The following is a 15,739-nucleotide window of genomic DNA, read 5'->3' as shown; positions in this document are numbered from 1 at the left end:
CGTTAAAAAACCGGGTGTCGCTTGGTTGGTGAAAAAGTAGACCTTTAATAAATCTCCCGAGAAGCGACCTGAAAGCCTAGAAGCTAAATAAGCCGAAGGCAACAGGGGGATAGCTCATTCGAAACGATACTCTCACGTCCAGGGAATCGAGCGTTCCTTCCCTAATTAACATCGGTCCTTTACTTATCCCGTGCAACTGTCGAATACCGGAAAGATCACGGAATCGATCCTCTCGAATGTTGTCAAAATTCGATTGATCTAAAATACCGACGAGGAAGGGAGAATTGCAAATTTGAAGCGAGTCGTATTTCAATTACCCAACGTACCCGAATTATCATTGATCTCGATCGTGCGTGAATTTCTTCCTCTCCGTGTTTTTCTTTTCTCCTTCTCTCTCGATAAATAAATAACGATCGAGAAACGATGTTTCAAAGCTGTATTTCGCTCTTTTCGATCATCGTGATAAAATTTCTTAATCGACGACCGCTATTAACTAATTTTAAGCGTTCTCGAAAATTCGTCTCTCTTATAATCTCAAGCTTGCGGTGAAACAACGTAACGTTGTTAAGAGTTCTTGGACTCGTTAACGAGTTGGAACGATTTTACGCGTGGTCATACCACTACTCCCTAAACGGACGTGTAGTTGCTTCGTATTATCGCGTTTAACCAGACCTCGTCTCGCTTGACATTTCTAATTATACTTGCGATAATTGTACAACCGATAAATCCAAAGATTCTACGGATCGGAGAAAGCGAGTGTTTTCGTTCGCCGTACATATATATTAAAACGAGTGGTATTCTCGCTCACCTGTTTACAGAAGAGTAGATATATATATATATATACATTAAAATGAGTATTCTCGCTCACCTGTTTACGGAAGAGTAGAAAGACGGGACGTTCGGTGCGTTCGAAAGGGTAATGGAAAAATTTACCGCATCGTTTTAAACGCGTTCGCCAAAGGTTCACGTGCCACCACCTCCTTCCTCGCACTAACACTGGTATCACCACCACCCGCACCAACACCAAGCACCACTATCAGCACTAATCACTATCACCGATCTAGATATCGCCACTGCCACCGTTGCCGCGACAATTATCGAGGCGGAATCGAACTGCGAAATCTTTGGCGCGAATGTATCTATTTGGAAAACCGTGGCTGTTTCTCACGCTATACGCACGCCGTTTCATCCGAATTTGGAAATGCGTGTTCGCCAGCGACCGCGATTACGTGGGAATGGAGGGTGTTAGAAGGGCGAAGCATCGCGCTCGAATCCGTGAAACATGTTCCAAGACGCGGGTACGACGGGGAGGGGGAGGGAGGCCTCGCACACCGACCGAGTATCCCTCGTCTCGCGGCGAGCACGTTGTCGAATAGTCGGCCGAGCGCGTTCTACCCCTGCCGTTACCGGGGTTCGACTAAAGCGAGAACCGAACCTCGTACGTTTGCGATACCCGAGCGCATGCTCTGCCTCTCCTCGTTTTCTCCTTGCTTATTCTCTCCCTGTGTGCGTGTGCGCGCGTGTAAGTGGCGCGGTACACAGTTGCCCCGTGTCGCACCTATAAAGGGTGGTCAAGAAAATTCTCGCGGAATCAAAATCCCATCGAGAGGAAAGCGTTCCCCTTCCGAGTCTTTTTCCTCGCCTCGATTCGCTCGATTTCAACGGCACAACTACGGTTCTAGCCACCCATCGATACCCATCGTTTCCCCCCAAATAACGAGGCGTAGATTTTTACATTCACATATATTTTATTGTCCTGTCTTCGCATCTCTCTCTCTCTCCGCTACGGGGCGAGAGTTGTTCGACGGGGAAAAAAGTTGTATCTAAATTTCGAACGAAACGATCCCCGGCAACCGCGTCATCGTGTCACGGATCGAGTCGTATACGTGTATTTTCGAATGCGATCTTGGAAAAAGCGTCTCTGGCAAAATATCCCGAAAAATATAACGCGGCCCCTGTTTCGCGTCATCTCGCCACCCGCGAGCATATCCCGCTTTAAATATAAGTGCACTTTAACGTTTTATCAGGCGCCCGCGCCAGATTTGTATATACGCGTAAATTCTCGCCGGATACGAAGCGAATAAGAGTAAAAAGAAAGTTGCGCGGCGGTGTTGGAAAGCGTCGCAATCGAATCGGGCCAAATTATATTCGTACGTTTAATCGGGAAATCCGGTTTCGCGAGTTTTCAGCGCTAACTTTTAGGGGCCGGTAAGTTCACGGTTCAACTTTCGTCGCCCGTAACGCGTGGCCATGGAAAAACGCGCTTGTTCCCCCATTCGTTCCTCTATCGCGATATAATGCGACACACGATTTCGAATAGTTGGATTCGAGTGGAAGTACGATCGGTCGGCCGAACGATGGAGAGGATGTAACTGGGCCGAATAGATATTACCGGGCATTGTGATGCGCGTGGAAGGGAAAGGGGAGGGAAAAAATAGGGAAGATTTCGTAAGATGGTTTTGTTATCGCTTCTCGTTAGCGGATGGCATCGACAAAAGGCGAGTGATATAGGGAACGCGCTTTACGAAAAGAAAGCTCCGCGGCCGCGGAGCTATAATACTTTTTCTCCTGCAACGGTCATTATTCAACCGTAACCCGCCGGGCCCGCGACATTCGTATTTCCGCGCTATTCTCCTCCCTTTCTTCTTCCTCTTTTCTATATTAGCAAACGCGTAGCTGTACACCGATCGTTTACTCCCTATTACAAATAATGGAATCGAACGTTTATATCCCCCCTTTACTTCTTCTTACTTTTTCTTTACCAATTTTCGCTTTAACGGGAACCGATACGAATATCGACCGTTTGCCTTATTCCCTTTCTCTCTCTCTCCTTTTTTCCCCATCGACTCTTCGTTATCGTATTTATCGGGTATTTAAGAAAATACTACTAATTCACACGGTATCGGAATTGGTCGATTGACCGGATGGAGTCTTAGATTCGAAAAAAGAAGAAAAAAGAAGGGAAAGAAGAAAAGGAAGGAAAGAAATTTTCATATCGCAATTTTGCCTGGAAGAGGAAAAAAGCGTGGCATTGCGATATTCTTGCTCCTCCTCCTCCTCCTCCTCCTCCTCCTCGATAGAGAAAGGAAATTTAATCCGACAAAAGGTAAAAATTTCACCAACCGTGCTTCGCGTTGACGTAGATGGAAAGAAGAAATGGAGGTAGAAGGAGGAGGAGATAAAGAGCTGGTAAAAGACGAATGTTTACGCGGCCGTTTCAACGAGACCATACCGTTGAAAAATTGTTGTTGATCCTTTGGACGAAAACGAGGAACGCGCTTTAGTAGTTTTATATAATATGTAAAACAGGGGAACGATGCAAATGGAAACGTATATACTATCGCGCTACTTGAGTAATTAACGCCGGTGGAACGTTTGTAATTAATACGGCTCATTATCGTGACCAAGCTCGAATTTCCTCACATCGAATTGTCAGATGGTCGACCTAATTAATCAGTGCCATTTACAATTGGAATTACGCGCGAAACGAATCACCGTTAATTTTATCGCGCGCTAATTAGGAATTACTATCTTTCTTTTCTTTTCTTTTTTTATTTTTTATTTTTTTTTTTTTTTCTACCAATCACCGCCAATCGACTCGATCCGCAAAGCGATTTCTAATACGAAACCGTCCGAGTATAGCAGCCTCCTTGTGGATCAAAATTACCTTGCTCCCATAAACTAGCTCCCAGATCTCAATTTTCTTTCTCCTAATCCGGTATGCGAATATTCGCCATCTTGAAATTCCTGAACCCTCGTGGAAGTTTCGCGAGTTTCGCCGGTAAGTTTGTGTATCGCGGTATTGCAGCTGGCCGAGCTTGCCTAGTTTCCGTCCGATCGTCTTCCATCCCTGGTATTTTCCCCCGTGGTTGGAGCTTTCTTTGAACAGCTCCTCGATCGAGGACGATCCGAGAGTGAAACCGAAACTTGCGATAGAAGGAACGAATTACGCGTTGGTTGAAAAAAAGAAAACGGCGGTGGGCGAGTATCGACTCGAGTGGGGAAAGAAACGTTTCTCGCCTGTTCGCGAAAAGACCCTCGACACCGCCTCGAAAGAGATACGATCGAAAATCTCGAAAATTTCGTTCGGCACAGCTTCACCGCGATAACGGGAAATAATCGTTTATTAATCGTGGAATATATATATATATATTAATGATGGGTTTCGCGAGACAGACTTTTCCAACTTTTGATTTTCTGGTGCGCGCGAATTTTCTTTCTATTCGAAAGCACGAAGTTATCGCTTATCTCGATCGAAATGGAACGTCACTCGCAATTACGTCGGAGTAAATCGTGAAGCGAATAATCAAGTTTTTATTTTTCCCGTGCATCAACTACCGAGAGAAATCCTTGAATCATCGGTAGGAACGGAAAAAGGAACCCCGGCTAGCTAGATAAGAGGGAAGGAGAGGGACGGGGAGAGGGGAAACTCGTTTAACGAGCGTGCCAGCGAGCTGATACACGGAATACATCTGCAACGAGATGCAAATTACGGACTTTACGGAAGTATTGTTACGGACGTGAGACAGCATGCGCTTCAAATAATAAATCGGCGCGATACCATTTAATGGCGGATACCGTCAGCCAGAGGCCGTAATTCGATCCCATCTTTCTACGCGTTTTCTAAAAAGGGGGGGAGGAGGGAAGGATGGGAGAAAGGTGTGCTCGAAAGACGACGCGTACCGTCGATGATGGATCGAAATCCGCGTGGAAACGGATTTCGTTCATCCTCGTTTCGAAGAGAAATGCTCCAACGATCGCCGAGAATCGCGTGCTCGGGCGAAAAATGAGGGAATCTCGAGACTCGTCGGCTACTTCCGACCGGTTTAGCGCATTTCGGAAACCGTGCGGCGTAGACGGGACGACCTTCTCTCGCGGCAACCCCCGTCCACCCTTCTCTCGCCCCCCTCGGCTCCGACCGGTCCCTATGGCAACGCACTTAAGCTCGCTTTAGTATTTCACCTCGGTGGGAGAGAGAGTTGGCAGCTTTCTCTCCGCGCCTCCCCCCCTCTCTCGCCAACCCCTCGACGACGGCCAACTATTGTCCACGCTGCATCACGCTCGGCCAACTTGCTCTTTCCACTTTAATCAGCCTCTCTTTCTCCGCCGTCCTTCCGATTTAACTCGTTCACCTGTTTTCCCTTCTCGCCCGCTCCCCGAGTTTCGTCCCCTCCCTCTTGCGAAAGCCTTTAACCGGAGTATCTCTAATCGTCGCGAAACGGAACTCTCTCTCTCTCTCTCTCTCATCGAATTCGCTTCTAAAACCGATCCTGATCCGTTTATGCCCTCCCGTTGTGTTTTCCGCGCCGCTTCTCGTAATTTGTAAATACACGCTCGTCTTACGTCCCTCCATGTAACACACTTTTACGTTAATAATACTCTTAACCGCTTTTTCTCCTTTCGTCCCTTTTTCCTCCCGCCGTGTAATTCCCTGCAATCGGCGAGCCTTCTTTGCGCCTTCTTTGCGCGGCTTCCTCCGCTCTAAATTTCCTTTCTACCACCCCTCCCCTCCATTTAACTTAAGTTTTTGAATTTTAGGTCGATTAGAAGAGCGCGGGGGAACGCAGAGAACGCACGGGGAAAGAAAGAGAATCGTTACAGAAGAGAACGTCGCGTTTCCCGAACGATGGAAATTCGACTGGTAAAACTGGATAAAAGTAACGTATATTAGAGATTTTGCGGCATTGGAGATAAATGGTTTCGCCGTGCCGATAAGATCGTCCATAAGATGGGAGCCGGTTGGGTAAGCAAATTCGAGCGGAAGTTTTATAACTGAATTCTATTTGACGTTTCGAGTGAAATACGGGATTCGAATAAGGGGGGCGGAAAGTCGCGATTTCGAAAGGACGAGCTGATCATATTCCCGGTGAATAATAGTCGTGGCAACGCGATCGTCTGTCTAAAGATCCCACTTCTTTTTTTTTCCCCTCCCCCTCTTTGTCGCGCGTCGTCCGCGATCGCGAATATTTTTCGATAGAGATCGATACGCGATAGAAAGAAAGAGGGAGGGAAAAAGGTAACGAAACGGTAACGGCCGATAAGGATAAAATTTATCGCTCTTGTTAATATACATCTTGCGCTACGATGAACAAGAAAAAGACTTATGTATAGCCTGCCTTAATGAGCACTTTGGAGTTTATTACCTCGTGCTTTAACCGGTATTAAGACAGCTTTAAAAAGAACGATCTTGTAAAACGAAGCATCTAACCGCTATAAAACACCTGTCTGTCCTCCGTTAATACCTGAACCTGTCTGTAACCACGGGTAATTCTCAAACGTGTCCCCTTCGTCTCCTCTTTTCCCTCGTACGAGACGTAGCGAAACGGGTCAAAGGAAACAAACAAGGTGTTTTTTTTTTTTTTTTTTTTCCTTTTTTTTGAAGAGTTCGAGGCAGAAACGCCAAGCTGGCCAAACGCGTATTTGCAACCGATATTAGATATCGAACGTTGGCCGTGATGCGGGGGAGGGGGAAGCGAGGGGGTCAGAATGAGATGCTACGACAATAAATATATCCCACCGTCGGCAGCCATAAATCCCGCGTAATTGAATTTTCAACATCCATAACTGGTCGTCACCGGTGCGACCTCAGGAAATAGGATGGGATGTATCTTAAACCGAGCGGCCGGGATCCGTTCCCTTCCACTCCCGGAACGGCGCAATCCCTTCCAAGACCTGTTCGATTAAAACGCCGCCTTACTCCTCCTTTTCTTTTCTTCCGACTTGAACGATTCTTCCATGTTCGCAGACTGGAACAATTTTTAATTCGCTCCCCCAAACCGATTCCCTCCCCACCCACGCTTCTGCTCGCGATCCCTCGCCCCTTTTTTCTTTTTCTTCTTTTCCTCCTTCTTCTACTTCCACTTTATATCCATCTCCCCCTTGCTCCACCCCCGTGCGATCCATTTTTTTTTCTTCGATTCTGAGGAAACGAAGAATTCCTTTGACGAGAACATCTAATCAAGGATTTCTTCCAAGCCAGACTCCCCCTCCTCCCGAATCGAACTCTCGTTTCTCCCTATTCGTTTTTTCTTCTCGCATCCGCCAACTCTTCTCCCCCTCTTTTAGTCTCTTTCTCGCGCGTTTCGTTTTTCCATGCCGCTCGTATCGGCGGGGAAAACTTGGCCACGCGTGTGTGGAAGTCGCGCGTGGAAAACGCGAGGGCGAGGATAAATTCATCGGAGGATAACGTAAATGGAATCGATCGAAATCGTGCGTTTCATCGCGCGGAAGAATCGGAGAGGTTACGGCACATTTTGCGAATCTTTGCAATAAAAGGAGAATAAGGAGAGAAGAGGGAGAATAGACGGTTCTCTAAATATTTTTCTCTCTTTCCGATGACTTAACGCCCCGAATATCCGGAAAATCCGCGAATTCGTCGATTTGCGACGATTTAAGCGGCGAGATAACGCGAGAGATCGGAGGGAACTGTGACGTCAGAGATTACGGATAAGCCCAGCCAACGGCGAGAAACAAATGACGTACTAACTGCATATTAACCGAACTGTCGGGCTATCCGTTGACTCCGCCTACTGACTCCGGGGAGCCACGCGAGTGTACTATCTACTACACGAGAGTAAGAGTACGTACTACACGATTCACAAACGGGATACAAGCACCGGGACTAAACTTTCGCCGTTGCATTTTACGCCCGCGTAATCGCCTTTCTCGATGAATCTTCCTACGATAAAGACTATTATTCGAACGTTGCTTCATCGATATCTTTTCGCGCCTCTTAATTTCCTCTCGCGAATCGTTCGTTTGCCCAATTGTACGAGAAAGCGCAAATACTCGGATCTCGTTTTTCTATCTTTCGTTGAAATCGTTACGATAAATATATATATATGTATCGTCTCGTGTATTTAGAAATCAAGCCATACTCTTAAATAATGCGAATAATATTTGCGAATCTGCTAATAAAATAATTTTTCGTGTCTCTCTCTCGTAAAATATCACCTTCCTGATGATAATCTTAAGAACGGACATTCTAAAAGAGTTAAGGGGATCGAGATAACGAGAATGTAACAAGATCCTCTCAATTTTCTCGTAACAAGCACCGGCGAGAAGTATTTTTTTTTTCCCCTCCTGTATGCGCTAAAAAATAAAAAGAAAGTTTACATGTCGCGAGGGAAGTTTTGTAATTAAAAAACAAAAATTTATCGTTCTTTATTGGACGAGCATTCGAAAATAAGAGTCTCGTAATAAATCGACTATGTTTCAAAAAGGGGATTTTTTTCTAACTAATTTATAATTTTTCTCTATTTTCTCGATTCGAGAGATCTTGAAAGAAATCGTTCGATACTTTTATTATTAATAATTCGCTTTAACACGCTTGATTGTCGCGCGTTCACTTTCTGCGCCGTATTCTGCGCAGATTATTGCGCATCCTTTTGTGCGCATTTCAATTAATGCCAACATGGCATTCGGAATGAGAGGTTACGTTTAGAAAGAGAATTAATTTTCTACTGTACTGTATGTACGTGTTTTAAGGTGAAAGTGAAATCGTTCAAAAACAGAAAAATAATATGACGCGTATACGTGTAGTGGTGATAGTGGTGGTGTAGTGATAGCACAGGGAAAAGGATAAAAAGGGAATAAATATGATGCACGTATCGAAAAACGCGGGAATCTACAGGAGTGCAGGGAACACGGGGAAAAAAAGGTAAAATAAACGAAAAACGTTTTGCTCTTTAATAATGCTTTAATAATAAGAGTACAATCGTTATTATCCGTGCACGGATCGCTACGATTGTATTTTTATACAATTTCATATCCATAATTACATAAAATGTTAAATTTTACATATTTATTGATATAAGAGTTAAAATCAAAAAAACGCAAAATCAAGGTTGCACTTGTTCCTTTAGATGCGACCTCGATCAAATACCGAAAAAACAGCCTATATAAGCGCATCAAAGTTTAGAACGTTCGATTTATTCGTCTGTTTTGATTTTCTCAGTTTGGGCGGACGTAGCGTCAGAAGTCGTTTCCGGCTCGTGAATGCCCATCCATTTGCATCGTTTTTGTAATTCTTGTCGATACCTGTGCAGGGATAGAGAGACATGATCGTGTTTCGTTTCTATCTCGCGTCGAGGATATCGCGACGAATTAGTTACCTCGGATGATTGATCGCGTAAATCCATGGATCGATACAAGATACTGTTTTGGCGAATACAGCAGGTAACATCGTAGATACAGGCGTTAAAAGTTCCCTGGAGCGAGAACATATCCATCGTTACGCCACGAAAAAATTTATGATTGTCAAGGAAACGCGATAATTACCGATTGCCATATACCCCTATCAAAGCAACGGTTGCGTACGGTGTCCAAGCTAGAAGGAAAAGGAAAAAGATGGTAAATGCTACTTTTGCGATTCTCACTTCGGCGCTTCTTTCCTTGTCTTGATTCGATACTAATGACTTCACGTTCATTTTCTTTGCCTATAAAGCACGAATAAAGCACGGTTTGTTTTCGTTAGAATAGAAATTACGTTTTATATATATATATATATAGTAACATTAAGAATAGTTATAATTATGTAAAAATGTTGGAAATTCGTACCTGCTCTCGTAGCATTTTTTCGTGATTGCGAATAGAGTTGAGCAATCGAGAATAAAATAATATGATAAAAATGAGAGGAATCACGTAAGACCAAATGAAGATACATGTGACGAAGACTTTCGTATCCTCGTCGTCCGTAAGAAAATCGAACGAACAAGTGGTGAGAAAGCCCTCTGGAATGGTTAGAGCGATGCATAAGGCAAAGGTACGGGTCGAGCGTTTTCGAGAAAAGAGAAGTGGAATTTGTTACCGGTAGTGTATCGGCCCCAAACTTTTAGTAATGGTAAAACAGTGAACGGTGTCACCCAAAACCACGTGAAAGCGATGATTATCGCGGCTTGTTTCGAGTTGAGTCGTCCATCGATCGGACAGGAAATGGTTCTGCAAGAAAGGGAGGATTCGATATCTCGATTCGTAAATAATAGACGATAACGAAATGGAATAATTGTAAACCTGTAACGGTCAAATGCGATGGCAGCATTGGTAATAGCTTGTCCCATGCCAGAAATCGATCCAAACACCGAATAGACATCGCATCCGATTTCCCAGCCAATCATACGTTCTATAAAACTGTTTATCACAAGCATCGGCATTTCAAAAGCCATTATTATATCGAATATCGCCAGGCTAACTATGAACATGTTCGAAGGGGTCCTCAGTGATTTTGATCTGGAAACAACGAATTGTAACGAACTAGTCGGTAAATACGATCGGTAAATACGACGCGCGCGCATACCGATAGTCGGTACGCGTTGGTTGCACGCGGATCGATCCACGCGGAGGAGCGTGGATCGCACGGTTTCCTCGAGGGAGGGCAGCACAACGACTCGAATCGTTACGTCGCGAACATTAAATTTCACACTTACGTGCTGAATATCCATATGACGCAACAATTGCCTACGAGAGACATTACTAGCAGCATCGAATAGATGAGCGCGAGTCCGATGTGAAAATGTTTCCCAGGTGCTGGGAATGCTCTCCAATGGGGATGCACAAGATCCGAATACTCCGGCGGTACGTTCCATCCCAAAAATTTTTCTCGCATCGACGGAACATATCTGGATGATGGATAAACCAACAACGTTTATTTATAATACACGTTTTTAACGTATTTATTTTTATAATATATTTATTTTTATTTTTTAATATACGTTTTAACGTTAAACGTTACGCTGTATGGATGTTAAAACGTTGCGTTTGCCAAAGAAAGGAGATCACTCGTTTCGTTTCGCGCGAGAAATAGGATATTTATATGGAAAATTGGGTGAAAGAAATTGGAAGAATGGAGACAGAGAGAGAGAGAGAGAGATTACGTGTACACACCCTTCCTCGGCGATGAAAGCCAATGCTTTACTGGCGAGGGTCTTATTATGCAATAACATCCCGGTACGGTTCAAAGTCTTTACGATCGGTATGCGAGATCGGTATTAATTCCAGGCGGCACGGATTACGGTAATTCGACGATAGTACGTCGAAGCCGACAGAAGGATATCTTTCGAAGGATTCGATCGATCGTTGGAACGAACGTCGTTGCAAACGCGATGAACAGAAAGAAAGGAGGGAAGGGAGGAGAGAAGGAAGGAAGGAAGGAAGGAAGAGAGAGAGAGAGAGAGAAAGAGAGAGAGAGAAAGAGAGAATACGAAGATAGTACGGGGAAAAGATGAAAAGTTTGGATAACACCGCACTGGAAAAAAAAGAACAAGGTGTAACGCGCTCGATCTGAAGTGAGACGCGGCGATGAGAGGTCGTGAATACGTTCCGCAACTCACTTGACTCGGTTTATCGAGATCCTTTCCTTTTATACCTACGACGATTCGTGATCGGGAATGGCGTGCCAGTTGAGAGCTTAATTCGATTTGCGATTTACGAATAGGAGAAACCTTTTGTTTAGCTGAGTCTAGTTGGTCACGCGAACCGATCTCGTACGCTCGCACTTCTTTTGCGACGATTCTTTAATCTCCGATCAAGGCTGGAAGAAAGGAAGATGGGAAAAATGGCGAGATGCGCCGGTGGATGGGTACGGATACCCCATTGTTCGCGTTCGAAAAGTTTGTCGGAGGGTAAATTACGAAGGGTGGAGAAAGAGAGAGAGAGAGAGAGAGAGTATGTGTGTGTATGCGTGCGTGTGCGTGCGTATATACGATCGATCGGACGCGTGCTGTCAATCTCGTAATCAAGGACCCGTTTTGTTATCGGTTTAACCGAATAATGCTCTCTCGAACCGATCGAAAATTCGGAGGAATGGCGACGCACACGTCGGTCAGTGTCCTCCTGAAATTTCACGCAGCGTGCGTCGGTGTCGCGTCTCTTCCCCCTCTTCCTCCTCTCCCCCTCCCCCTCCCCCTGCCGGCCGTGTACCGACCGCCGACCACCCTACCTACGCCATTCACCATCCGCCGCCCATCGGCCGCCGCAAACCATTTTTACGCGCGGTCACCATTTGGCGGCGTGCGAAATTCATCTCGGCAAGTGCAGTCGGTATATCGCGAACTCGAAGCTCTCGAAGCTGGCGCGACCGCACACACTGCCTTGGCGCATTCACCGGATTAAATCATAAAATTGTCCCGGAACGGAGGCGGAATTCCACTGATTTACGAGAATGGGCGGCGTTGGTCCGTTGGCGCGTACACTGGCCGCCGGTATCCGTTGCGTTTCCATCCGCCGCCGGCCAGTTAGCCGGCTGGCTGGTACGTTGCCTCCGCTCGGCGTATCGGTCGAGGACCGACCACGCTTGGTCCCCGATACGAGCTCGTCCGTGCGAAAAGATACAGTCGCCGCGTTTTCCGCGCGGGTCCAGAGCGAGATGAAGATGAGCGGCGCGAGGCAGGGTGACGCGAGAGAGGATCCCGACCGAGGACGGGACGGGTTGGAAGGGGTGTCGAGGAGGGAGCGCAGGACGTTTTTCACGATTCAACGGATATATTTACGAGCTTTGTTCGTCCATGTAATTCCCGCGACTTATAAAGCGTTCCTCCCATTGTCAGCGGTGAAAATCCAGCGGGAAAATTGAATGACAAACAATGGGCCCAACCGAGGCCGATTATGGTAACAATGTGAGCGGAGCGACGCCGTTTTCTCCTTTCTCCCCTTTCCTTCTCTCTCTCCTCTACCGCCTCGTCCACGCTCCTCTCACGCCCGCGTTCGTCATTTCTCATTGATCGCTCTCCTTCTCTCGGCCCCTTTGTCGTGCCACCCTCTCGACCACCACGTATACCCCCTTCCACAACCATCCTACGCTACTTTTCGTTTTAAGCCGCGTATTCCACGGTTTCGCGTCGTTTCGTCGCTCCGTCCCGTTCAGACGACGCGAGATTCATCGATCGGAGTTCAATGCCTTCCCTTCCCTCTCACGGTTCCACCACGAGTTTCCCGAATTCCCGACTTTCGCTCTGTCTTTTCTCTACCTACCCTCTCGTTTCTTTTCTCTTCTTACCCAAGTCGTTAACGTCTTGCCGCGCGATTTCGATCTCCAAGCCGCCGATACACCGCTCGTTACCCGACGCAGATATTTTCCGTCGAGTTGATCGATACGTCGCCACTCCTCTTCGCCTCTCTCTCTCTCTCTTTCTCGGGACGGAGCCGGCACCGGAAGGATCGACAGTCGCGAGTAAAATTGACGTGGAAACTCCGGCTCGAGTCGTCGTTTTCCGGCTTTGCTCCCTCTTCCCTCCCCCCTCCATCCGTCCCTGTCCCTTGGCTGCTAACTCGAAATATTCCGGTCGTAAACCGTGGCGATAGTCGGGCCGCTTGGCGGCCCGAACGAAGAACAAAGGGATGCAGATTGGAGAGACGCGGATTAACAAGGATTAACGCTAATTGGGGAGCCGCCACTGGATCTCGTCCTCGTCCTCGCCCTCCATCTTCGTCGTCGCTAATGGTACCCGTCCTCGCGTTTTCCCTCCGTGCTTTCCATGCGCGCTCGTTCGAGAAACTTGCATGCACAGAACGCGCAGATTGACACTCTTTTTCCTATTCAAGAGCCATCACGATTATTCAAATCTCGTCCCACGAGTCGAGTCGTTCGGTTTACCGAAACGAGGAGCCTCTCTTCTCTCAACCCTCCACCCGAGAATTCTCCTCTCGTTACGGCGAAATCAATTCGGCATCTCCGTTAATCGTCCCCTATCCCCCAAGGAACACAGCGTCTCGCGATTCACCGTTAAATCGAGATCCGATTACATTGCCGATGCCGGCGCGGGACGAATTTTTACACGCTTGAAAGGATATATATATATATCCTTTTCTCCTTTCACCGGTCGTACTACGTCACCACTGTTGCCATTATCCTGAACGAAAGGAAGGAGGAGCAAAGATTCCCATCCTCGCTCCTATGCACGATGAACCGTATTACGCGCTTCGATACTTGTTCCGTATATACATTCGGATGTTTATCTTCCCGCTCTTTGTCCGCGAGCAACTGCCTCGAAAAAACGAATGGTATCGCGAAACACCTGAGACTAGCCATCGATACCCGTTGAAAAAAAAAAGGAAATCAATTGGACGGATAAAGGTATTTATCGTTTTTAAATTAAAGTCGTTTCTCGACGAAAGTTTCACGCGTCGACGCGTTACACGTTCAAATTGCAAATAGCGCCGGGTGGATTAAGATCGTCGACTTCGCCTCTCTCTCTCTCTCTGTATCTCGGATGGTTATTTTCAGGATCGGTGATCTTTTTATCTCTGTTGTTCGTTGGAGATAAAAGGATAGATAGAGAGAAGGGGAGAGGTTACGGTTTAACGGGAAACTACGAGGTTCGCGGTGAAAATGCAAAAGTCGGATCGATGATTGAGACGGGGATACCGAATATATGTACATACGTCTAGTGGCTGAAATAACCTCTCATTTGTTCCAAGCCTTGACTTCTCTCTCTCTCTCTTTCTTCTCGACTTTCTTCTCCTTCGCCGGCCCCGTTTCCGTCTCTATTCTCTCTCTCTCTCTCTCTCCCTCTCTTTCTCTCCGCCCTCCTTCAATCCCCAACCCGTTTATTCCGACAAAGAGCACGAGGGCACGGTCTTGGGTAGAATACCGTCGATTTCGCGAAATTCTTCGGAAAAATCTCCATAATTTCAGGAATTGGCTTTTGATGTTGGAGATGAAAGAGGCGGCCGCGACCGAGTGGTCTTCCGAATCGTTCCGCCTATTTCTCTATAAGTTTAGTTTCGTCCTCTCCCCCTTTTTCTCTCTTCTCGATTCTTGGATTCGTCGAAATTGCGAACCTCGAGGACGGACGATCGAGCGGTGAAACGTCTCCTCCGCATTCCTCCCCGCGTATCGTCGCGAAAATTTCCCCAATGTTCGAAACCTCGAGAGAGAGGGGGGAAAAGTTATCCCGACCCTGGGAGGGGAGGGGTGAATGGCAGACGAAAACGGCACTAGGAAGCTGAAAAATAATCAGGAAAGGTCTAACTAAGGTCTGTAGCTGGAAGCGTAACGAATTCGCGGTGGAGAGGAGAAGAAAGAGCGGAGAAGAAACGGCGGTATTGTGGCAGTCGAAACTGGGAACGAGTTGTGTGTATGTGTGTGTGTGTGCCGCGTAAACTTGGGACGGAAAAAGATAACAAAGGGGAACGGCACAATGCGTATCGGAGCTTTCAGAGGCGGACACGCGCGGAAGACTGGAGCGCGGAAGAAGGTGGTGGTATTCGGGTTCCATTTACGTGCGCGAGCGAACGTGCAACCGTATCGTGACCGTAACAAACGAGAGAAGGAGTGTTTGTGAACGCTCGCGAATTGCCGCGCCATCCCGCTCGGCTTAATTTTGCCCTGAGCCCCTTGTAGTCATTCGAGTGCCGCCACCACCGCCACCGCCGCCACCGTCGCCGCCTCCGCCGCCACTGTCTCGCGTGGGACAGTTGAATCGCTCCCGGGGATTCGCCATCTTTTGTCTTAGCACAATGCCGGCCCAAGCACAAAAGTGACTAAGTGCCCGTAATACTCGCCATTATATGCCTCCTACCGCCACTTTTCTCCGCGTTACGCGTCTCCTCCCTCTCTCCTTGCGGAATCGCGCCCCATCTCCGAAGACCTCGCGTCCGATTGCCTTGGAACGCGTGTCGCTCGAAACGAATTCGTCCGTGTGAATCGATCGTTTCGAGTCGAATGGGGGAAAAATGGTACGGCGATTTATTTATCGCTTTCCAATTCCTCCGAGGAACGTGTTCGAGAAGAGGCGCGATGCGT

General features: G+C 47.0%; 3 protein-coding genes across 10 annotated transcripts in view; 1 reads left to right on the top strand and 2 right to left on the bottom strand.

Annotated features, from left to right (window-relative positions):
* Positions 1-1,388, bottom strand: part of LOC107999877 (tyrosine-protein phosphatase Lar) — a 201,490-nt gene extending 200,102 nt beyond the window's left edge. The window contains exon 1 of one of the 2 annotated variants that reach the window (XM_062084971.1): positions 869-1,388. The gene's annotated coding sequence lies outside the window, so the exon portion shown is untranslated. The remainder of the gene's footprint in view (positions 1-868) is intronic. The other variant, XM_062084966.1, reaches the window with a different exon arrangement.
* Positions 1-15,739, top strand: part of LOC107999890 (uncharacterized) — a 76,212-nt gene that overhangs the window by 17,470 nt on the left and 43,003 nt on the right. Inside the window, exon 2 of one of the 6 annotated variants that reach the window (XM_028667678.2) lies at positions 5,539-5,743. The exons of the other annotated variants lie outside the window; for them this stretch is intronic. The gene's annotated coding sequence lies outside the window, so the exon portion shown is untranslated. The remainder of the gene's footprint in view (positions 1-5,538; positions 5,744-15,739) is intronic. 6 annotated transcript variants of the gene reach the window in all.
* LOC107999889 (opsin, blue-sensitive) lies at positions 8,679-10,940 on the bottom strand. 2 transcript variants are annotated; one of them, XM_028667656.2, is made up of 8 exons: positions 10,710-10,832; positions 10,425-10,616; positions 10,012-10,227; positions 9,809-9,939; positions 9,559-9,731; positions 9,280-9,437; positions 9,114-9,209; positions 8,679-9,039 (listed from the first exon to the last, which is right to left on the bottom strand). In XM_028667656.2, the coding sequence occupies exons 2-8, from the start codon at positions 10,601-10,603 to the stop codon at positions 8,931-8,933; spliced, it is 1,062 nt and encodes a 353-aa protein (XP_028523457.1). In that variant the 5' UTR covers positions 10,604-10,616; positions 10,710-10,832; the 3' UTR covers positions 8,679-8,930. The 2 variants fall into 2 exon arrangements, with proteins under 2 accessions (XP_028523457.1, NP_001315412.1); NM_001328483.1 differs by lacking the exon at positions 10,710-10,832 and adding an exon at positions 10,882-10,940 and having other exon boundaries at positions 8,931-9,039.

Source organism: Apis cerana, linkage group LG14 (assembly GCF_029169275.1).
Source record: "Apis cerana isolate GH-2021 linkage group LG14, AcerK_1.0, whole genome shotgun sequence".
Lineage (NCBI taxonomy): Eukaryota > Metazoa > Arthropoda > Insecta > Hymenoptera > Apidae > Apis > Apis cerana.
This window is presented reverse-complemented; position numbering and strand designations above follow the sequence as displayed.